General features: G+C 38.6%; 2 protein-coding genes across 2 annotated transcripts; both read right to left on the reverse strand.

The window, feature by feature from the left end:
* Positions 1-3,931: 3,931 nt before the first annotated feature.
* On the reverse strand, positions 3,932-12,147 carry bsdc1 (BSD domain containing 1). Its single transcript, XM_014987432.2, has 11 exons — positions 11,954-12,147; positions 11,389-11,443; positions 9,922-10,038; positions 9,648-9,815; positions 8,536-8,590; positions 8,146-8,261; positions 7,959-8,027; positions 6,511-6,595; positions 5,968-6,426; positions 5,780-5,883; positions 3,932-5,299 (listed from the first exon to the last, which is right to left on the reverse strand). Exons 1-11 carry the CDS (start codon positions 11,962-11,964, stop codon positions 5,270-5,272), a joined length of 1,269 nt encoding a protein of 422 aa, XP_014842918.1. The 5' UTR covers positions 11,965-12,147; the 3' UTR covers positions 3,932-5,269.
* A 4,301-nt stretch (positions 12,148-16,448) lies between these two features.
* olig4 (oligodendrocyte transcription factor 4) lies at positions 16,449-17,588 on the reverse strand. Its single transcript, XM_014987431.2, has one exon. The coding sequence runs from the start codon at positions 17,217-17,219 to the stop codon at positions 16,449-16,451; it is 771 nt and encodes a 256-aa protein (XP_014842917.2). The 5' UTR covers positions 17,220-17,588.
* Between the last annotated feature and the right edge of the window lie 7,386 nt (positions 17,589-24,974).

Below are 24,974 nucleotides of genomic sequence, written 5' to 3' on the forward strand. Positions count from 1 at the left end.
TTATCAATAAAAAATAAGATGCTGAACCTCTCACACTCAGCCTTTTGACACTAAGAAATATAAATGCCATCACCATGTTACAGTCCGTACAGCAGAACCGCAACCTGCTTTCCCATATGATGGAGCAGAAAGAGACATGCACTAGAGGAAGACAAAGAGCCAGGGGTGTAAGGAATGGCCAGGGGTTTGTTCAGCTAAACATTTGCTTTGGCTGGCCCGGAACAGAAGGGGCGGCGCTCTGCCGGTCCCTTGACGTGCATCAAGAGGAGCCCCTCTGTCTTCACCATAAATCTGAATGGGAGTGGGAGTTATCATGCTTTTCCCCCAGCCGTCCCCTCCTGGGCTAAACCCTGCATTCTTCCCAGACAAACAAAGTAGCCAGTTCCCACTGCTCTGCGTTGGGAAAGGCGATGGGTTTGTCATGGAAAAATCCTGAGGCATCTCAAGAGCACTTCAGAAGTTTTTTTTATTTTTTGTTTTTTGTTTTTTTTTATTTCCCCCACAACTCTTAAAGATGCATCCGCACTTTATGGCTCAAAACTATGGATTTACACTTGATTTCAGCTCCTGTGTGACATTAAAATTGCTTAAAGGAGAATTCAAGACATAGAGTATTTACAAAGTAATCCCCAGACATGTGGACAGTCTGAACTGATTTTGAATTTGGGAACCTGTTCCATAGAAAACCCTGGTAACACATTCCATAGCTTTCCTCCTCCCTCCGTGGGGCTCTTTTGTGCGTTCTGAAAGGCAGAAGGGTTCCAGGGTTTCTCCCTTCAGGGTGTCGAGAATAATGCTCGCTCTGGTGACAATGACCTCACCCTGACTCCCTGTGATTGTGCGTGCATTTATTTATTTATTTATTTTTTCTTTTAGGGTCGCAACTCGATTTGCATCTTTGACAGTATGCGGACAGAGGGACGAAAGAAGAGGCAGGAAGAGTTCGGTCGAGGACGGATTAATAAAGGGGGAGGAGGGTGGAGGGAGCGAGTGGAGCTGTAAGGATCCTCAGGGGAGAAGTATTTCTCTCAACAGTCTGATTGGCCTCCCTCCTTTTTACCGTCTGCCCTCTGTGAAATGGTCTGTACTTGACATCGGAGGGAGTCGGTGCTAATGTAAAACACACATACACACAGCCGGCAGCAGCGAGCATTGGGCTACGACAGGAAATTCCTTTACATCCTTTCTGCTGACTAAGACCTCAGAGTGGGAACAGAGTAAGGAAGAATGTAACGTATATGGTGTTTGGTTATTTGGGGTCTGCGTAGGGCAGCATGTGCGCAAGCCATTACCAAGGCAGGCAACAAGCATGAAAGACAAGCATTAAGATTAACAACGTAAGAAGATGCCACAAGAGAAAGCTCTTTTGGACGCAACCATTAAGATTCTTACAGGTGCGTCTCAATAAATCAAAAATACGACTGGAAAGTTAAATTTTTTCGGATTTCAATCCAACAAGTGAAAGCAATGTTTTCATTTACTGGAAACATAAAATTAATTTAAAAAACATAAATATTCCAAGGCTGTAATGTCAATCTGGCGAAAAATAGGTGCTGTACTTTCTACAGATGAAATATTTGTTCTGTCCATTGTCTCCTATTTGTTAAAATATGACTGCGTGCACAGTCATTCAAAAATAATAATAATAATAATTATAGTGAAAAGGAAACTCAGCTCAGCTTAATTGGACCTGTGATTCTTAAACCGGGTCGAAAATATTAAGAAAACTAAACTCCAATTTTAAAGAAGGTTTAGTGAAAAAAAAAATAAAAGATACTCTGATGGACAAACAACACTTTAAATGATTTTTAGTTTGGTATACAGCATTCCTGACTTGACAAGACCAAAAGTTCTACATTTTAGGATGAAGCTGGACTAGTTAGTCCAGATGCCACGCAGGTATTGAAATAGCAAAATCACAAACTCCAAATGTTGTTTTCATTGGTGAAACCTGGAGACAATATGCCCTGACAACTTTTCAAGTAGGTTTTAAGCTAATAATACTTTGTACACAAATGTACCAGAATTTTAATAAAACTGTTGGGGAAAAAATGTCTGCAGATGTATGGCTTCTGATTTAACAAAACATATGGAAGTGATTACATTCGCAAACAATGCTGCCAAATAAGTTGATGGGTTTAGCAGTCAATTTATTTAATTAAATTTGGTAATATCATTGAAAGCTACTTTACATTGCTAATTCAATTTAAAAACTGAAACTTTTTATTTTCTGCACTTTTCCTTCGACTGCTTAGACACAGTCAGTAAACATTCAGCTTCGGTACGATGTCAACGATCGTCTGCTGAACAGCTGACAAGTCAGCAGTCTCGTCTCTATAACTGTGTAGGCAATAACGTAACACCTCTGCACCAAAGCTCTTTTTTATATGGTTGCATGTAATGTTTGAATGTTTTTAATAACTATATTATTATCTGTAAGACATATTCATAATCATCAAATTTAACATAATATAGATCAGAGTATGTGTAATTAACCTATGTAATATAGCTTTTTGAATTTAATTACTGAAAGCAATTAACATTTCAATAATTTCTTTTATTAGTCACCGTGTTTGGGGGGTGGAAACTCTACCCTCCACATGTATTCTGCAAAAAAAAAAAAAAAAAAAAAAAACCCAGACAGACACACTCAGACAGAAGCCATTTTTACCAGCAGCATCCATGTTGCAGAGGCAGCCAGCTGCACAGGTGTCCCTCCACTGTGACCTACATTTTACCCATCTGATGCCTCCAGATACACATCCTCACAACACATTCCTAAATCCTTCCCTTGACACAGCAAGTCAAGGTAATCCATTAAGCGATTCCTTGTAGAAATGTGGAAACTGTAACACCAAATTATGAGAGAGGAATATTGTGGCTAATAAGATGCGAGATGGATGCTGCTGAAAGAAAAGGAGTGGCAAGTTCTGCCGGAGGGTCACTGGATGGAGCAACAGCGCCGTCTGGTGGTTGGTTTTGTCATTGTGAAGTTGATCAACTGTTGCTGGGCAGTGTTAAGACGTTACATAGACCTGATGAATATGTTTCCATCTGTTCCGAAGGTCTTAGATGTTATTTTCCTTTGAATATTATAATACAAGGCAAATTTTTACCTTTACATCATCAATAAATACAAGAATGCCAACTATGAGAAGTTACTTCTTGTAGCTTTACTACACTTTTAATTTTTACTTTTACGTCAGTAGTTTTATCAAGAAATATTACTCTTTTTTGAGAAAAAATTCTGGATGGTCTGAAAGGTCTAATGTTTGTTTTTTGTTTTTTTAATTCGGTGCTTAATCACCCTTTTTACAAAATACCTTTTCACTCTTGTGTAATTTTTTTCGGATGGTTACTTTTTTTTTTACTTGGACAAAAAAAAAAAAGTTAAAGTTGTGCTACTCTCATTGGGTACTTCACCCATCTGTGACGTTCAGAGAGCCAAGGAAGCCAAGGAAGTGGATTTGGTGCGAATGGTGTAAATGCTTTAAGCATAGCTGCATGCAGCTACAATTCTTATTATTGCACAGTTTTCAAGAAAGCTGGATCCCACCAGATTAGTTCCAGTTCATAATCTGAAACATTTAGTCTGATTAAATCCAAACTGGATTATTCTGCACTGAACAAACATTCTCCGATATGCAGGTGGAGGTTTTCTTAAATTTTTGAAAATACGAAAAAGCAATTTCCGCTGATGGTTTTAGGACAATACAAAAGATATGTATTGAGATGAATAAAAAGAATAATATAAAAAATATATATATTGTGCACTGTTTACAGATTTTTTTAGAGCAGTTTGAATTTAGGAAACCCATTTTGTGAAAACAAGAAAAGAAGACTCTTCCTTCTTACTCCCACAGGAGGGGCTTGTATTCATGCATGAACCTCCAACATCTAACCAGAAATATGCAGTAATTCATGACAAGAATTATAGTAGGCATTATTTTTTTAATCATTATAATCATTTGAGAGATCAAGTGAAATACTTGAAAAATAATCCTGACAGCTCTGAAGACAGATGTGTGCAGAACAGCTGAAACTGAAGGAAACGCACAGCTGAAAATTACAGACATGCAACAAAGGCTAGAATAACAGCCTAAAAACAACAACAAAGTAAAACATACAACTCAACGATAACCATCTGTACAATGTTTTGCATATTGTCATTGCACAGACATGCAATCAAAAGCAGATAATTACAATAATTAAGCATTTATTCCAATATAAATATTACACCTCTTGGCTTAGTTTTCTCAGATACGGTACAGGTGAAAAGAAACAAAACAAAAACAAAACAAAAAAAAAAAGCGTGGAGCGTGCTCCTTGGTCTGCTTGGCACACCATCTGCTGAGCTTTCCCAACCAACAGAGAAACTTAATACGTTCTTTCTCAAACAAGTAAATAGAAAGAGATGCTACCTTTAAAGTCAAGGATCAGGTATCATACCAGTCTGAATTCCCCATCATCAAATGTGACCAGTGGTTAACTAGTTCTCTCTCATCAAACAAGACATTCATAACCCATGTGGCGTGTTTGAAGGTGACACAAACTAATATACAGTCAGCAAAAGGCTTAAATATCGAATTAAAGGATGTGAGGGAGCAAACGGGGACGGGAAACATTTGGATCAAGTCGTCACACCGCTGCGTGAGTCTGCAAGGCCTTAGGATCAAAGTCAAGAGGAATCCAAAATGAAAAGAAGGCCAGAATATTTGTTCCATTTTCCTGGATTCGCTTGCATATTAAAGATGGAAAACTAGGAAAGACAGAAACACGAGATGGACCTCCATTCAATGATCGCTTTCATCTTATAAAGGTGACAAGCAGCATTATAGTTTATTGGCCATCTTGCGGCCCAAGTTTAAGACTCGCAACATGAGATGTTTTTAATGGCATAAAGAGGAAAAAAAAAGAAAGCAACTTCTCTGCCGCTGCAAAACTTAACTGACTTTGAATGCTGGTTAGCTTCAAGGTCAGAAAAATTGCAACCCGCTGTACAGTAGTGTCATAAGCTTTCTACACGAGAGGACGCTCAGAAACCTCTCTATAGACGTTTACCTGCTCTAATCTGACAGCTGACGAAGCAGTCCAGCTCTTATTGCCCTTGGGGTTTCTCTTTTTCCAACAGGTTTACCGCATGGTCCAAACCAGCTAGAAAAACCCCAACTGACAATCATGACACGGTGACAGAGTGGAAAGAGTTAAAACACAAGAAGCACGGTTCTAGACTGCTTTGACAGCGAGACGCGTTCTGCTTGTGAGGCTCTCAGTCCCAGTTCTCCCAGTCTTCGTCCAGCTGGTAAGAGGAGAAGGAAGGAGAGAATTAGCAAAACATCCCCGACCTCCTGAATATTTACCCGACATAATACAGTTACGACTCGTTATCCTTTACGTGAACCACAAGGTTGGCGGTTTAGAGAGCGTAAATTTAAACACAAACAAGAATAAATGTATTTTTTCTCCCTGCCTGTTTAGATCTTCATAACTAATACATTTTAATTACGCTTAATCCAGCTGGTGCGTCTTTTAAAATGATAAACACATTCTTAGGACCTCCTTATTTTAATCATTTCATTTTTCTGTTACTTGTGTATTTTGTCCTCCTATAACTCCTTTTACAGCATTAAATTGTTTTTTGTATTGATTTCATAGATTACGAGTTTAGTACAGGGTAGCAAGGTGCATTCGAGTCCCAGCCTGGGGTCTTTCTTCATGGAGTTTTAATATTCTCCATGAGCATGCGTGGGTTCTCTCCAGGTACTCCTTCCAGACTTACCTCTCCAGTATCCTCTATTTTAGACAGAGCCAGCTGGACTTCTTCTTCTGTCATGTCAAGGTCAAAGTCCTTCTCCCAGTCCTCGCTCACGTCTGTGCTAGAGCCTGGAGGACAAAAGTCCAACAATGAGAAGCTTCTAAATCTATTAAGTTCTCAGTACGGGGCGCAGCGGTAACACGGCGTTGTACCTTTTTTGCCGTTGTTGGAGGGCGTTGACTTTCCGCTGTCGGAGTTGAGCTCAAACACTCTCAGGTCTTGCGGCCCCTCCTCTTTCGCCACCTCTGCTTGTTTAAAAGCAGGACTTCGCACTGACGTCGCCGCGGACAGCTCCGCCTGAGCCTCTGGAGGCGAGTCGCTCCTTCTGGTCTTCTGCTCTTCGGGTTTGTTGTCGACGACGTCCTCCAGCGTTGCTTCGCTCAGTTTCTTGGTGAGCTCTGTGGCGGCGGGCGGAGGCTGCACCTCCACCTGCGTGGGCAGGCTGATGCTGTCGCTGCTGACCGAGAGGGTGGTGTTGGGCTCTTCGCTCGGAGAGAGGACAGGGCTCATCAGGGTGGTCTCAGCGGGAGCCGCAGAGCTGGCGGATGGGTTGGTGTCTGACGGGGACGCGAGGGGGAGATGAGGTGGTGAAGCAGCTCCAATAAAATCACCTGAAACGTGATCAGAAACACCAGAGAACACAGTGAGTGAAACGCCTTACATGAAAGCTGACAGATTGTTTGCTGCCTACATACCTTCCTCCTCCTCATCCCATCCAAGGGTCTCTATGTCAGCACTTTGCTCTGCTTTTTGCTTCAGGACCCTTCTCCTCGCCTCCTCCTGAACACGGCACAGAAAAAATAATGTTTTATTGCTCTAAATAGTAGAAGATTTTGATGTTGGTGATATTTTACAGTTCTGTTAAAAGTTTTACCGCAGCCCTCATTTCTTTATTCATTTCTAAATCTAAGAGTTCCTCAAGCCTTGTGGGCAAACTCTGTTTGCCCACAAGGCTTTAGTGGTAAAGACTTGGAATATTTTGTGACTCGTATGCTAAGCCATTTTCAAAATCTTAGGTCACATTTTATTCTAGGTGTGCAGGTGCTTCCACACAGGACTGCAGCAGCTTTGAGGAAAAACATCCTATTTAACTGACTTTTACACATTTTGTCCTGATCAAAGGGATGAAAACATCATATGTCAGCAGCTATGTTCAGATTCACCCAAAGTGGATAAACCAAAAAAATAAACAAGGGTAAAAGGGTCTGGTGATGCTTAGCACATATTATGCATCTATTCTGTCACTACATGCATTCAAAATATGACTGGGTGTAATTTTTTGTAGTCATTTTAGTCTGATACTTGTGCTACGTTTTTTCCTGAGGTTTTTTTTGGCTACTTTCATTGAGTGATTATGTTTGATTATGTTTGCACCTGGCTGCAAGGCAAATTTTTATACAGGGACAGTAACGGAATGATGCTTTGCTACTGATTCTGCATGTTAATGCTGTTAACAATTATTATAGTGAAATCTGATGCCTGAAAAGAGGTTCCTAAATAAGAAAAATGATCTGATAGACAGATCAGAATAGCAGCAATAAATCTTCTGGTAGCATGAAGACTCAAAATTAGACAATTTCAGCATCAGTGACGTGTTGGATCAATCTAAATGTTACAGGTCAATCATTACAGTAAAACCTATAATAATTGATATACATAATTAATGACATTTTGGCTCTTTTGAGAATCACTCTTTCAGAGAAATAAACATTCAGCCTTTAAGATAAGTTGTTGTAAAAATGTCTAAAGATCCAACTTAAAGCTGGTCTTCAGCATCAAAGCCTTTTTATGCTTGAATTCCTGAAAGTCCTGGGCAATTCCAGGATTCTCCAGCAGATGTCACTCAACACATTCTAAACATTTTACAAAATTATCACATATCACTATGAAAAAAAAGAAAAAAAAAACATCAATCCTCAAGCAGATTAAGCCATCAAAAAAACACACATTCACTGGTTCTGTTTATGGGCACTTGACATTTACCTTACCATCGTATTGTATCAGTTATAGTATAAATTGTACATATAGTTCCTCAGTAAGCTATGACAAATATCTGACTTGCAGATTTACATCTTAGAAGCCACCTGCAGTAATTTCATTTGCTGTATTTCTTCAATATTTTCAAATAAACATGGCAGTGTACCTGATCCAGCTGGAAGACCTTGTAGAAATATCTCTGCCAGAATTCTGAATGGGACACAGCAGCTGGAACCTGGAGTAAAGAGAAACTCCCTTTATTGCATATCTTAGATTTAAAAAAAAAAAAAAAGACGAGCAGGAAGTTAAAAACAAGAGCAGGAAGTTTAAAAACGAGAACTAAAAAGAGATACCATTTTGGTGTAGAGAGCTCGTATAGATGGACTGTTGACCAAAAGTTCTGATATTTCGCCTTTCTTCTCGTCCAGACTGAAACTGGACAGCCAGCAATCAAACTGCTCAGGAGGGCCTGCAAAACGGAAAAAAAAATAATGCCTGTTATGTAGAAAGGCTTCGCAAAACACAGATATGTTTGACAATATTATTGTAACTTTTAAATATAAAATATCTACGTCGATAAAATCAGGTGCAAATGTAAAATAAAAAAATAAAATAAATGATTTTGTTCTCTTCAAAGAATATTTAGAGAAAAAAAAAACAAAGCACATTAGATCACAATAACAGCTAAAATCATAAAGACAATGTTTCAGACCCCATAAAAACTGCTTCACTAATCATCTCACCATCAGGCTCATTGCAGTACGTAGCGGGGTCCGCCTGCAAACTGTAGAGACGCGCCTGCGGGGAAAGACACAAATCTTTCAAAATAAATTATTGAACAATGGTTGTTTTGTTCACACACACAAATCATGTGTTTGCTTTTAACTGTTGGTCCATTCACAAACAAATTAAAACCAGAGATGCACTCAAACAAGCATACTGCTGAATGCTTCTGGGGGAATTTCCCAGAAAACCTGCACAGAAGCAGGTTATGTTCAGAAAAGTCTTTAAAAAGCCAGCTGCCAGGTTAGCGGCTGATCCCAGAGGAATACCTGCTCAGGCAGCAAGACTTCACATTTTTCTTTTTTTTTTTTTATTGCCTTGTGTTTTATTGACCCATATTCTTGAGAGTACTATCAAATCATACTGCCAGGAGAGCGAAGAGAAAAGTTCAAGTGAAACAGAAAAACAATACGAGCCTCTTCGGCATTGTTTATTTACTGTAACGGCACACTAACTCCTAAAACAAGTTTTTACAAGATGCCTGCTGAAATTGAAAACCATAATGTTTTGTGTCCCTGTGCAGAGAGAGCGGGAAAGAGGAAAAACCATGATGAAATAATACTTCTTCAGAGATACACCCAGAAAACAAAAACATCAAGCTAAAAAATAAAACAAGGTATTACACATCACACGTCTTGTATTAACATTGGTCAAGTGTTTAATTGGTCACAGATGTAGCTGAAATCCTGTCCAACTCATCGGATCTTGCACCATCGATTTTTATCAGTTCTAACAAGTGATCTCTGATTTAACACACATCTTTACCTGGAATTACAGTGTCAGGCGGGTCTTTACTTTGAACATCAATTTTCAAGTCTTTCCACAAATTCTCAACTGGACGTAGGCGTTCATTTTGACTGGGTTTTTGTCTGAAAGTGGTGCTGAACTAAGTCCCTGGACAGGTTTGTATAGCTTTGAGTGGTGGCATGAATATCTTAGAACGCGAGTGTCCAGCTCCAGTCCTCCAGAACTAAAACATGCTGACTTTGGATGCCACTGTCTTAGAAAGAATTAAAAATCACACTTTGCAGTTTTGTTTGCTTCTTTGTTGTTACAAGTATTCAATACTGACCTTAGAACTGTCGTAAACCTCGGTGGTTCCTGCTGACGTTGCCACCAATGTGATCACATCATAATCAATGGTTTTATCAGAAGGTGGAGCAAGAGTGTCTGTTATCACCCCCAAGAAACTAGACAGGCTCTTCTTCACCTTCTCTGTTGTCTCAGAAGACCCTTCCACCTGGAAAGAAACATAGATGATGCAGTGGAACGTCAGTCCATCTCCACCTGAACACTTGTTGTTTTTTTTTGTTTTGTTTTTTATGGCAAAAATGACAGAGACTTACAGCAAGCTTATTTTTGACAGCATTGGCTGTAGCCACAATCGAGCGGGTTGTGTCACGCTGAACCACAGTGGAGAACTCTGTCAGGTCTCGCTGTAGGAATTCTAAGGCCTCAGATGACTGCAGGGCAGAGAGTCAGATAAACAGAATAAAAAGTCAGATAATTGCTTTGTCATAGTTAATTACAGTAATAGCTTAGGTCAGAAAACAAAGTTGAGAAAACTACAATAACAAAAAGACTTACATCTTTTCAGCTCAAGTCTTTTGAGCTCAAACTGGAAGTCAGTAACTAAACTAAAAGTCAATATCAAAACATATTCAAAAGTAAAAAAAAAAACAAATGGTAACGTGCCCAAAAAAAGTTCAAGAGAATTTGAGAATTTCCATTTCACTGCATCATAACTTTATACCAACTCAGCATTCAGCCACAGAGTTTGTGGGGTGAAGCAGACATGTTCTAAGTGTGGTGAGCATTTTTATATTCAGTGCATTTTTATATTCAATGCATTTTTATATTCATTGACTATATGAGATCTTGACAAAAATTCCAAACAGCATTTGTAAAAAGGTAAGTAGTCCACAGTTTTACACCCAATGGAATATTGAATTTTAGGCATAGATTTTCACCACTGTCACTTAAAATCCTTTAGTTTAACAGTTTCAGTTAATCTGATGACAAATAAATACATCCATCCTCAAATGTGCCTCTGTTGGCTTTTGTGACGCATATTTGCATGAATTTCAACATTATACTAAACTGTTACAATTAATTTGACACAGGAGGCTAATTTCAAATATCAAAGTTTACAAGAGAAGAAAAACATAAGTTGGAGTAGAGAGAAGCCAATTGGAGTTAGAGATGATGGCTTGCTTTAAAAGAAATGGACATTATGGTACTTGCTTTCTATTGTTAGAAAATGAATATAAAGAAATCTAGGTCAAGGGTAATTAAAGTCATATGAGGTTTTAGAGCTGCAGGTTTAACACCTCAGGTCTAGATGCACACTGTTTTCAAATGTCTTTAACTTAATTATAAAATGAGAATTAATGCCTCTCATTACATTAAAACACTGATAGAGCATTTAGAAAAACACTTTGCTGAACGAATATTCGTTATCTTGTCAAAACAAGGAGAGCAAATGAAAGGATATTATGTATCCCAGAGTCACTCCCTTTAATTAGTAACTTAAACAAGTGACCTTGGCGTCAGTATCAAACTACGTTTGCCAAGTTCTAAAAAAAGTTTGTAGTGCAAATAGTTTCTAAAAAAAAAATAGCAAAAAAAATAGAAAAAGATATCCACAAAGCTGAGTAACACGTTTGCTCAGACAGAGACAGAAGAGAAAGAATAACTGCATGAAATAACCTGCAGTTTCATACTGCAAACAACTAGACAGGCCGAGGCCGATGCATCAGATAAACACAAAACATTAATTTATTTTAACTGTGTTAATATAGCGAAATGATTACCTTGTCTTTCACGGCCTGGTAGCTCTGCTGAAACCAACCTCCCCACCAGCCTTCTCTGTAGAAGACACATTTTCAAAAATACCAGATATTTGTTTAAAAAATAAATAGTGTGTTCGTGTTACCACAGTTTAAATGCGGCTATTCTCAGTGTTTCTGTTTGTCAAACACTGCCGAGCAAGATAACGTCTGTGCTAACGTCAGCTGTTAGACAAATATACGATTAAACGTCAAGGAAGGCGATTTATTGCAACTTCGACGGCTGAATATTAGTAATTGGTGTAGAAACTACGAACGCGTGCAGTCTGGTGGTTTTGATTTGGAGATTTAAACAGTTTTAGTACTAAGCTAACCAGGCTAAGCTAAAGCTATAACTGCTATGTTTTGGTAAACAAATCCACTTCCTGAACTCATTTCTAAAGCTGCAGATCGCCATGGTAACAATAAATTGCCGACATTAACACTTATGAGACGCGCAATTCAACAATAATCAGTTCAGTTTAATATTACACCGCTATTACATAAAATAAGACAAAAAACAACAAGTATTTTGCGACTTCTCTCTCACCCTTCAGCCATCTTCAGACGATGACATCATCAGATTATAGTGAACTCCGACCCCCACCAGATATCAAAACTTTTCCACGTCATACAGTCTGACGTGGACTTTCCCAGATACGCTCTTATTTTTCACTATTTCCGAAAAACCGTTGTATCAAAGGGATACGCATCTTAGAGTTAAAAAATAAAAAATAATTTTTTGCTGCGCCAACTACGGTGGCTCCAAAGAACCAAACAATTAGGCAACCTAAAGCAGACGTTACGTCGTGACGTATTTGATGTTGAAAGCATAGACATGAATATTTATAAATGTGTATGGTTGAAATACACATTTATGGTCAAAAATACTCAATTGAAGGCTATTTCAAAGAGCTATCTCTGTTAAATTTAAAAAAAGCACTTTAAACATTTAATTTCAGATCATCTGAACATTAGTTTTGATTATTTCGCTTTTCCATCAGTGAAAATGTAATGTGGACACATAATTAATTCCAGCTGTTTTGTAAAAAAGCCAATTAAAGAGAAATAAAATAAGGAATCAAAAATATAATGAAACAAAGAGAGGAATAGATAAAGGAACAAAGAAAGAAGGAAATTTAGACAAAATCTTTGGCTCCATCCTTCACACTTTTTAAACAATGTAGACGGTAATTTTGGTCTGGTTGATGGATGGTTTATTTTTAACTTCTTCTTCCTATTGTTTCTTTTTGTTTGTTGTGTCTTCTATTTACTCTAAATCCCGTATTCCAAAATAAATGAAAAGCTGAGCACCTTTACTATATGCTTGGGTTAGTCACTGTTGAAGTTATCAGTTTATCAAAAAATAAATAAATAAAATATCTGTTTTAATTTTAAAACATAAAGTATTCAGGAGTAAAACTCTCCCAGAATATGAAATCAAACAATAAGATAATTACAAGGATAGGGAAATTTATATTGGCCACCTGTTTGATAACATTTTTGTGACCACTTATTACTCAGTTTTCTGGTTGTATTTTCATAAATTTTGTTTTATATCATTAAACAAGTTATAAATATTTTTTCAACATATTAAAAAATGGAATGATTATTCAGAATTTGCTTTGTAGTGCTTCAGCAAATCAGAAAAAGCTTTAAAAGTTATAGGTTCAACTTTTCTTTTTTCATTTTTTTAAATGTCTAGCTTACAACCCACATGTTTACAATTGATAAACATAAGTTGAAAATTACTAGCTTAAAAGATTATTTGAAAAATAAACTGATAAAAAGAGATTACACATTTCCTGCTATGTTAAAAATTATAGTTATATATTTTACATAAATTAACCTAGATGTTTTCAACCATTATTAAGTAAGAACAGATTTTCAGTGTATTTAAAAATAAGAACATTCAGCAAGGGATTCAAATAGTTTAACACATTTATTTTTAATTAAATCCAATTTAAACTTTAAAAACTAAGTGTATCAGGACCAAAGCTTTTCTCAGTCATTATGTAAACTAATCAGCGTTTAACAATTCGAACGTGAATCCTGTCATCAGTCTCCTCCTCTCTGTACATCCGTGAGCAAATGTGTTCACCGTATTCGATGTGTGCATTGACCCCAAGCAGCTGTGCTTTTCCCCTCATCAGTATTCTGTGTGGGGAAAAAAGGGTGGTAGGGGGTGTTTTTACTGAGCAAAAAAATGAATAAGAACAGGCTACAAGCCTCTGGAAGTGTGTCCTGCCCTAATTGAAGTTCGCCTTTCTCCAGACGCTGCACATTGTGTGCGTATGTCCTCCAATATGTCTGCCCACGTCCAGCCCTGACTCCCCTTAATTGGGCCTTTCAGTTCCCTAATTAACTCTGTCAGCGCAGGTCGGCCTGAGCCAAGTCGGGATAAGCAGCACTCTATTGATCAGAATCTAAAGCAGTTAACTTATCCATCTGTCCACATGGGCGTGGACATTAAATAAAAAAAATTAAAAAAACGGGGGATGTGTAATGCTATATCATAGCAATCTTGGCTTGGTAAAGGAGGTTCTCTGAGGCACTTCATTCATGTATTGCAGAATGAATCAAAGCAAATACATTAAAATAAGTTATTTACTTTGTGTTGTTACTTGCAACACAAAGTCAGCATCTCACAGAAAATTTGTGTGCAGAGCTGAAAAAGATGGTTGAGAAAAGCAGGAGGAGAAAAGATGGTTGAGAAAAAATTTGAACCATTGGAGGAATGGTCCAAATTGTCATGTAAATGGTAATTTCACCAAATAATAAGAATAAGGATATAAATAAACCCCCCTGAATTTGAAAGTTCAAAACAGAATTTCTCTAAAAATAATATTATTATGGTTTTTAGAATCATAAGACGAAACCGTAAATAATAATTCATATGAAAACATAGTAAAGTTTCTGAACTTGCATAAAATTGTGGATATTGTTAAGATGCTTCATTTTGAGTGTTTTACCAAAATGAATTAAATGATTTTGATTACATTATGAAACCTAGTTGAAAGTGTTCTGAAGGACTTTTGCCATAATTATGTTCTGTTAGAAAAATATTATATTTGTTTTCTTTTTTAAACAGTAGATTTGACAGTTTGATATATTATTTTTAACTAGATTTTTTGAAAGCTAGTTTTACCGTAGTCATAATGCTATTAGAACCTTTATGTACAATCTGCTAATTAATACATTCAGATGCAACAATGAGCTTTAAATAGTTTTGGATGTTTTTTTGTTATATATATAAATGTAGGAATAAGTTTACGTGGTGAACATTGTTACATGCTAACTGTGTCACTTAAATCAGAACTTCCTCTGCTGGTCGGCGTATGCTGAGGACAGCAGTGATGACTGCAGAGGCTGCTCATAATGGTACACAGAGGACATGCCCATATTGTATGATTTAAGAAGCATATCCATTACACACCACAGTCCTCACAACCACCCACCCACCCAGCCACACACGCACGTAGACTTTCCAGACCACTGATGCCATATTGTGGGTTAACACCATCTGGTGCCAATCAGAAAACACCAGCTTTGCACAAGTCAGTGTCTCTAATTATCTACCTCCAGCAAAGGCAAGCCGATCCCCACTAATCTCCTCAATGTGTTCAGCTTCCCATTCCCACCTGTGCCCCAGTAAAGAGGGGGAGGTCTGTGGCTCTCTGTGTCATGGGACCGGGGACCAGGTGACGGCGCAGTGCTGGTCCCCACGACAGAAGCCGCAGCGCTTGGTTTGGCTGGCAGCTGCTTCCCCCCACTGAGACATCCCACAGCTGACAAACCCCCGGCGCTGACAGGAGCTCTTTACAGTGTCAATAGCCTCATATATTTGAGCTAACCGCCTTTGTGGCGAGCGAGGGTGTCAGGCCTTTTGGCCCGACAGCGCTTGTTACCATGATGAAATGTAGATTGAATGGAGGGGGTCTATGTCCCAGGCACGAGAGCTTTGACTCCCCCTGTCTTTGTGTCCGCATGGCCATTGTTCAAACCCTCTTCAGCTCTGTGATAAGGAGGAGGTGGGTGAGAATGACTTACATCTCTTCATTCTCCGTGATCTCCAGCTCATCTGTCAGCCGTGGGAGGATAAGCATGTATTTTACACGCTTGATTTGTTGCTAAGTGAAGGCCAGCCACTGCTGACTTGTTTAACTAAATCATGTTCATTGCTCTCCATAGGTCTTGTTTGCATAAACAGCCAGGTTTGTGGTTTATTTGAGCCATTTTTTATTTCATATGGTCTGAATTTTGACTTTTATGACGGTCACAGCAAACGCTGACTGCAGAGTTTGATGGTGTGGGGAAATGTTCGTGAAACTGCATCATGAGTTTAGCTTTAATTGAATACTTTTGTATGCCTTATAACCATAATCATACGAGACAGTGACAAATGGCTGGCCTGCAGCTGAGGACATCGTTGTGTCCCTCGCCTGCATCTGACAAAAGTGACGCGCCTTTATGGCGCCTGTGTCGTCCTTTCATCTCCAACACCCTGTTGAGGTGAAGATTGATGGCGCCACATTCAGCTTCTGTGCTGTCGTATTGTCTCACCCTTCTGTCCCTCCTTAGCTCTTAGTGTGCCCTAAGCTGGTTAGCAACAAATATCCCCCCTTTGACCAATTTCTACTAACAAAATCTGTGTAAAATCTATGTTGCATATTAATTAAACTCACATATCTATCATTTCTGGTCTCACATTTTTACTTGGAAGTAAAGACGTTTTGTGCGGTTTTCATTGTTCAGCAGCAATTTGGATAAAGTACTATTAATAAGAAGAATGAGAAAAACAAGTTAGTTTCAAATTTATTTATTTTTTAATTTAGGAAAATAGAAATCCTGAACATATCTGTTCCAATTTTTACAAGCTTTCCTTACCACAAACATTGGATAAGTTGCAGATTTTGTTACACAAGTAAAAGGTCCAATGTTGCTCTATCACAAAGTACAACATATTTTTTTTGACAAAATAGCAGCAGTTTGTATGTACAATATGAACAAGTTTGGCATTCAGTCATTTTGTTGCGAGTCCTCCTTCATTTGTTCATAGACAAGCTGTGCAACGTGGAGGTGGCGGTCGGCAGAGGCTGGCAGAGTGTGCACGGGCATGGCATGCCAGGAAAATGTCTGTAGGAGCCGCCAAGGTGGAGCGGGTCCTTGAGAAGGCCCTGCACTGGAGCATGGAAGCCCAGGAAGCTAGCTGATGGAGGGGAATGAGGCGCTGGAGCTGAAGATGGAGGAGAGGAGTGATGCTGCAGAGCTGTAGGTGTACTGCCCACCAGAGAGTGAAGGGACTGGGCCAGAGGATGCAGAGGGAGGTGAACAGATGTGGCTGCATGGCTGATAGTTGAGTGGGCAGTGGAGCGGCTCTGGGCGGCAGCACCACCCCCGTAGACGTCCCCAACCAGTTTTTTCATCTCCTCTAAAGAGCTGGACAGCATGAGGATGTAATTGCGAGCTAGAAGCAAGGTGGATATTTTGGACAGTTTGCGAACAGAAGGTCCGTGAGCGTAGGGCATCACCTCCCTCAGTCCGTCCATGGCCTGGTTCAGGTCATGCATCCTCTTCCTCTCCCGGCTGTTGACTTTGAGCCTCAAGTCTTGCATCTCCTCCTTGCTGAGCTCAGACCTGCTCTTGGTCTTCCCGCCTCCGTGTTCTGTCCTGCCTTGGTCAGGCTCACTGCCATTTCTATTCTCCTGGCAGTATTTCTGAAAAATAGTGTTGGAGAAGAAGCTGCCGGCAGAGTCATCCACCACCAGGTCTGGAGATGAGGATCTGCTGCACGTGGAGCTGGCATCTGAATCCATTTCAGTTTTGTTTTTTTTTTTTTAAAATTGTCCAAAATCCTTAATTTTTAGAGTCACGGGGAGATTTTGCTGCACAGCCTGTTCCACAGGAGTGAAAGTGTTTGAAATCTGTCACGCCGCGGGCCTGCTGGTGTGTATTTATATTGGGGACACAACAAAGGAACAATAAGCTGCATAATGAGACACTTAGGGCCACAGCCAATTGCAGAAGGGACACACTTTCACCCCCCTGTTACACCTCCTTCATGCTGCCCCACTTCACCTTCCCACACCCCCTTTAACTCCCCTAATCTAATGAGTCCACTACACATTAACCAAAGCAGAGATATATTCACATATCATTCTCAGTTATTCTAGAATCATCCATGGCTATATAAAAATGCAAACAGTTTATGTGACAAATCAAGATTAATAAAACAAATATATAAGTGTTTTTCTTGAGTTTTGCAGTTTGACTGAAAATAAAGTGAAAGTGCTGACCTCAGAGTTCAACAGGCCACCATTTTTATTGCTGTCTGCCATTTCACCAGATAGATGATGCCTCCAAGGCCTTATTTACATATGGTTTCTATGAGACACTTTGGAGAAAGGTATGAGGCACCATATGAGGCGGCTTAAACATGTAAAGAGCAGCGTTAATGGAAGACTGGGCACAATTCAACTAAGAGTTAAGACAAAGAAGGTCAAATAAATTTGACTCGGTTTTCCAAACAGTCTGTGAAATCACATCACTGTTTCTGGAAGGGGGTCCTTCATGGAGAGGTAGTTAAAAAGATACTAAAGAGGCCACAGCACTGTCTTCAGATAATTATACGGTATGGTTTCTTCTACTTCAGTAAAATCTTACCTTTTTATCTTTAAAAGTTAAAGATACGCCCTAAAAACTTCTTACAGAATATACAAGTTCATGCATAGCTTATATCTCCAGATGTTTTCGAACAAACAACTTTATACAACAGGCTGTTGATCTTCCTGCAGCATCAAACATGTCCTCTTTGAAAACATGCAACGAAAAGCTAAAAACAGCATTTTCCAGAGCAGCAAGAGAGACTGCATTGCAAAGATTCCCGCGGAGCAGCAATTGCAAAGCTTTCATATTCTTTAAAAAATAACAATAAACTAATTAACATATCTAACATGTGGAAAGGTTTTGTCCTGTCCCTTTTCAAAACACTTTCATAACATATTTGAAGGGATTTTTAAATGCAAAAGGATAAAATAAGAAAATATAAGTAATATGAGCACTAACAAAGGTTTCATGCGATTGTTGTGAAAATGTGCACACCAGGCATATTTCTGTTGATATAAAAAATTGATTGGTGATTGGTAACAGCCAAGTAACATTTTTCATTATCAACATGTACCAAGGTTTCAAAATAAATTTTATTTCAAAACCTAAACTCTTCTATTCAGCTTTAAAGTCATTTTAATGAGAAAAGAGAGGAAATTGGGAAATTGGGAATAGTGGAGTATTCCCAATTTTCTCTGGTTATATCTTGGCTTTTGATAATAAACACGCTAACATTTAGCCAATGATTAAAATAAAATGATGTTTTCTTAGTACATAGTGGCACTAGTGTTGGCTGACATGCTAAGCTACTAGTAGTTTTGCTAACCTAACTGTAGTTTAATGGCTAAGATGGATATGATGCCTAAGCCTGAATACTGATTCTTCTCGATAAAAAATTGCTGTTGCTGTAACGCATATAGATAAGTTTTTTTTTTTCACTCTCTTGTATTTATTAAAACAGTAGTGGTTAATGCAAGTGGAAACATTTTACCTTTTGCTATTTTGCCTTTTCACCCCCCATGTTTTAATGTATAGATTAAAGAACTTACCAGAAATGTTTTGCATGGCTGCAAACAATCTCTCCTCATTTTACTCGAAAATCTCAAGCTTTTAATAGTCTCATTAACTAATATAAAAAAAAACTGCTCATCTAACTATTAAAAGATCTGTACCAAATATCCTTCTCTGGTAAAAGTGCTCTCATGTTCTGACAATATTACATTAACTTTTCAGTAGACATGTAAAGAAAACATTGTTGTATTTCATGTAGTCTATATAATTGGTCCTCAGATTTGTCCGTTGTTAAATACCAGATGGGTCTCCCAGTGGTTTACATGTTGCTTAATGTGCAACTTCAAAGCAAAAAATCCTCCCAAACTGATTCTACTCACGGACTTAAAAGAGCATCTCAACCAGGAATCAAAAGGGTTCTGAAGACCCCCCACCACCGCTCCATCAGGGCGCTTCAGATTAGCCAATATTCAGGGATATTATAATTGGTGGAACCTGGAGAGCTAACATAAGCCATTTATTTGGAGCATATGGATTTTCCCATCGTTAGGCTCGGAGCCAAAATGGCTGCTGGATTCTCATCTGTTAATTGGGTCAGATACTAATTAACAATGTGAGACAAAATATTCTAGTCTTTTAATAGAAAAAGAAAATGAATGTCTTCAGCCAAAAAGGAATTTGAAAAATCGTGCTGAAAATCTTGACGTGAATATCTGGAGATGATTCATACTGTCAGAGACCAAGAACAGGAAGACATGTGGACTCTTGCTGATCAGTGGAGTGCATCAATAGTTCTTCTATTACTTCATTTTTTATATTCATGAGCCAAATAAGTCCCATTGTGTGTCGTTTTTATTCTTATTCATGTGTTTGCATAGGCAACGGGCCACACAGAGAGACAGAAGGATCTCCAAGCTTTGCATTTTACAAATGAAAGCGTAACCACCTTCCATGTTTCCATATAATCCTTCAGTTTTTAACCCTCCATCAGAGTGTTTAACTTTCTTCTCTAGATGTCACCTTTCAGGACCCTTCATCCAGGACTTAGATGTGAGACATCCTCCTTTTCTCCCCCCAGCTTTATGGTCCCGCTTTCTGATGCCTCCTGGGGTGCACTCCAATGAAAGTGCTCAGGTGACCATAAAATGAAGGCATTATCACAGGCATATGCTTGTCGTGACAGAGGATCAGCCCAGATTAAGGCCTCTTATAGCTCAATAAAGCGCTGAGCTGAAGAGCAAACCTGTGTTGTTCAGCATAAGGCCTCTTTTGCTCTCTGCTGGTCATTGTTTAACCGGATCAGGGGCTCGATCTTCTCTACACCCACCAGGCTTTAATCTGGGCATGTGGCCGAAAGAGGATCCTGGGGTTATTTACAGTTTTCTCACTATGGATTACACACTATTGTCCTTGCATCAGCTAAGATAAAACTCTTTGCAAAAGTATACATATAAATTTTCCACAGATTGTCACGTTACAACCAGCAACATCGTTGTGTTATATTGGAATTCAATGTGTTTTTGAGAAACACAAAGTGGCACATCTAACCTGCTTTATTTTTACACCTATATAAAATCCAGTCCAAGCAATTCCCTTCAGTGAATTCATGTAGTTTATTTGTAATTTAATCTCACTAAAAAACACAGATGTAATGAGAAGGCACTAGAGGTTCATCAGAGGACATTAGCAAACAATCACCACCACACAGACAGTTCAGCGTGCAAGTTTCATAGACATTTAAAGAAATGTTAGGTTGTAAAATAATAGCCTTAACAAAAATTGTGTGGAGCAGCTGCAAACCCATTAAGACACTAAGACAGATTGTTCACAGGAAGCATGAATCAGAGAACCAAGAAACTCAAGATAACTTTGGAAGAGCTGCAGAGATCCAAAAATCAGGGGGATTGTCTATTCATAGAGCCACTGCTGGTTCAATTTTGCTCCTGAGATGTGTGCTATTTTACCGCTCAATCAATTGGAGTAAATTAAAGTAACAACTTTATTCTGTGGTGAGGATTTTCTTATTCTTTTCAGTCAATGTCTTCCTTATTATGTTTTTAGTTCCTGTGCCCTTTCTGGGCATTGCCCCTCAGCGGAGCCATTTCTTCTCTGGAGTTGAAATCAGTGCCTCACTTTGATCACTGAAACAAATAGTTGAAAACATAATGTCACTTAAGTAGCAGACTGTGAATTATTTCAGAGAAGATGTGTGATCCCTAGTTTATATTTTACTATCACTCTTTTACATTATGAGTGATCAGTGAAGTGATCTTTGACCCCATCTGGAAATGCTTTGCTCTGAATTTAGCTTCCTCCTGTTATTTTGGAGGTTAGCTTTATTTTTAAGTAATACACATTTTGCATAATTTTGCATCTCTCTTGCCTACATTTGGGTCCTTCACAATCACACTTTGTGACAAAAAATATTAGTCATATTAGTCATGTCCTTAAATATTTTTTGAAGAATGCCAATAGGAAAGTTAGTGTGAAAAGTAGGCCATGACTGATATTGTCACAAGCCATGTAGACAGTAATGCGTGTGAAGAAGACGCTCTGATCAGATGAGACCACATGAACTCCATCCATCTTTTTCAAAGAAGGATGAACAAACATTTCAGGTTTGAGATGTGCAAGTGTGGAAAATGTGCTGCTGAAGACAAAAATTTCCAGCTGTAACAGCAACAAGAAAGATGATTCCACAAAATGTCGACAGGGAAAAAGGAATGAGAATCAGGTCACTTCACAACCACAAACTTCAAAGCCTGCTATTGGGATTTTTTGCGAGCAAACATACTGGACTTGTGAAGTGAGGAATATGAAAATCTTCAAGGGATACGGAAACTTTTACAAGGCACTGCACGTGAATTTCTGCTGCTTTTATCTGTAGATTTAGCAGGAGAAAAGGATATAAAACTGTTTCTCCAAACACATAACAGGCTAACAAGTGTTTCTGAGAACAGGGAGTGCTGCCTTTTGTTCATGCAAACTGCTCTGATTTATTCATTTACACTGCCTGAAACAATTGCATTATCTTACCCACGACAAAAAGAGACAAAGGCAGTATGAAAATCCCCTAGGATGTTTATGAGTCACTAAAGACTCCAATAACTTTCACCTTCATCTTTAAGGGGCCGTGGAGGATTGCATGCTGTGGAAGGCTGCAGGGCGAGGGTAGTTAGGAGGAGGCGTCCAAGCACAGGGGAATAAAAGGAGTCCAGGAGCTGAATGGGAAATGGTCAGCAGGCTGTCTCATACACTGGCCTACTCCATGCTGCTAGAACTTCATAAATTACCCCACAGTTACCCTGGGGGGAAACACTGAGGGAGGACAGACAGCCTAAAAGGGGGAGCGAGAGTGAAAGGGGACAGAGCCAAACATGTTGCTGAGCAGGAGGTGCAGAGACCATATCCAGATGTTGGCCTTCAGGTTGGTGGAGGACAGAGTGACAGCAAGTTGGGTAATTTTTGAAACAAACAAATAAAAAAATTGCTTTAGTTAAACTGCAAAACAGTTCCTTTTGAAATACGGATTACTACGATGAGCTATAAAGACAAACTGCATCACTTTGTAATTCACTATCTTGAGCAACACTATACCAGTAACAAAAAGAATACATTTTACCTCACATGCCTAAAGGAATAGGCAAGTACTAAAATGCAGAACAAAATGTATTTATCACTCATAAAACATACAGCTATATTTTTAGGTAAGAATCAGAGCAAGACATGAGATTTCAATGTAATTTTTAACAAGAGTCAACCAAAGAAATTGAAAAAAGCTTAAACTAAATTCAGGTAAAACTGAAAGTACAATTAAAAACCAAAATGCAGTGTAAATAGAGTATGAGTTAGAAGGTCAATCTGGACATGATGTCTGACCAGGATGGTTTATGTATTTTTATTTTTATTTTTTATTTTGCCTTTGTAGATGAAATAGTTTGAAAGCTGCTTTTATATTTACTCTTATTATCTTTGGCATTAAAAGTTGTTTGCTTTAAAACATTTGAATGTAATAAAAAACATGCAAAAACTGAAGAAAATGTATATAATACACCAGATCCTGCACATCATTTACCCCAAAATTGGTGGTAAATGATATGAACTGAATAAAAATGTTATTAAAAAACTTTAAAATTTTCCAACTATTTATGAAAACTTCTCTTTTTACCCACAACTTAATGAGAAGAAGGAGTGTGTTTTGCTTAAAGGCGGTTAAACCTAATGTTTTATATCAAACCTTAAGTTTTATTTAATCAACTGTCTTACCTATAAAATAAAACAAATGTTTCAGAATATAAGCTGAGTTAAATATACACATACATCTATTTAAAAAACAAAACAAATGACTACAAATGGCAGCACAGATGCAGTCTTACTCAGTGTATCTGTTTGGCATTGTGTTGGTCACACTTTGAACAGTTGGCAGCTCCTTGGTGCACGGGGGAGGCTTTGTGTCAGCGATCTGTGTAGTTCTGCTGCTCTGCCCCCCCCCCCCCAACTCCGTGTTGCCCCCACCATTGCAGTTTGATGGGGAACTTCTCTCCCAATAATCTCTCTCCTTCAAGCCTCGGCACGAAACCTGCCTTTCATCAGCACCATTGTCTCAGTCTGTTACCTCCGCTTGTGCTCCTTCTCCCCAGCAACAGCCCCTGCCACACACAAACACACTTTCACATCCCATCTGTGGGCATGCCTGCCATGTGTCCATTCATAACGGTGCCGCTGGCAACGCCACTGTATGTGCAAAGTACATGACGCAGTCCTTTTGTAATGGGGCTCATCTCTTTAGCTACTTACCTCTGACCTCAGGGTCACCAGGCACAATGATCCAAGTGTTGGTGGCCACTGGCCATCCTCATTGACCAGTGATTGACGAGCTGATCAATGGTTTCTGTGTGTGCCCACATGTGTTAGGTTGGTATACAGCCTCTGCAGGGTCATTGAGTGAAGCATGCTGTGTTGTTAGTTTTTGTCTGTTCAGGCCATCAGACTAGTTAGTAACACACAATTGACTTCTGGGACTTTCTGCTTGATGTAATACAGAAGTTATTGCTGCTCGGTTGGCAGCCAAAAATTATTTAAAGAAACAGTCCAGTTAGAGCTTTTGGAGAAAATAAAACTTCAGGCTAATCTGTCTTGGGTTGAAGTTTCAAACACATTTTTAAACATGACTTTGGACTGAAAATTGTATGTTTTGTAAAACGTGTTTTTGAGAATAAAAAGTGGTCTGATAAGTCTGCAAAATTCAAAAATTCATATTTTCTGGAACAATTGCTTTAAATTAGAGGGTTTTTAAATTCGAGCAAATTAAATTAATCCTATTTTGACTTGTTCAGCACTTTTCAGCACTAAAATTATCACAGATCACAGATTAAGATTAAGAGATCACAGATAAAAAAAAAACAGCAACAACAAAAAAAACTCGAAGACAATCTCAGCGTGCTCTAGTTTGTTTTTGCATTTGGCAGGAGTCACACTTCATACAAATGAGTATTCCCTCTACAACATCTGTGTTTTGTGTATTACTAAAAAAAAACACTTTTATGATGAATCATGTGTTATGCCCCCAGATTAATATCAGTTTCTTGTTGCTCTTTTTAGCTCTCTCCTTTCATGCACTCCGCATATTCCGTCCTGGAGCCACTCACAAGGCTCAGGTGGTTTATTATGGGCACATTAAACCTTAATTCAGACCTGAATATTGATGAGGAGTTCTGCTGCTGTTGCAGTCCAACTGGGACGTTTTTAGCTCCAAAGTCTGTGATCAATTCAGTGGAATATAACATATAAACAGTGATAGGTTGTGCATTTCATTCTCTGTTTAAGTTGTTAATCTTGAAGAGATGCATTAAGGTAGTACAATTTGTTAACAGGGTGATTTATTTGAACATTAACTTGTTTGCAGGTCCTTTATTAAGGCGTTATTATTGTGAATGGATTGGATCTTAAAACTG

Source organism: Poecilia mexicana, unplaced genomic scaffold (assembly GCF_051168715.1).
Source record: "Poecilia mexicana isolate PSO_F unplaced genomic scaffold, ASM5116871v1 scaffold_22, whole genome shotgun sequence".
Classification (NCBI taxonomy): domain Eukaryota; kingdom Metazoa; phylum Chordata; class Actinopteri; order Cyprinodontiformes; family Poeciliidae; genus Poecilia; species Poecilia mexicana.

Excerpts from the sequence above, each read along its gene's own strand:
- olig4 (XM_014987431.2), bottom strand. The coding sequence starts at position 17,219 with ATGGATTCAGATGCCAGCTCCACGTGCAGCAGATCCTCATCTCCAGAC.
- bsdc1 (XM_014987432.2), bottom strand. Across the intron at positions 10,039-11,388 it reads ACCAGGCCGTGAAAGACAAG|TCATCTGAGGCCTTAGAATT; the intron begins GTAATCATTTCG and ends TCTGCCCTGCAG. Across the intron at positions 8,028-8,145 it reads GAGCTCTCTACACCAAAATG|GTTCCAGCTGCTGTGTCCCA; the intron begins GTATCTCTTTTT and ends TCTTTACTCCAG.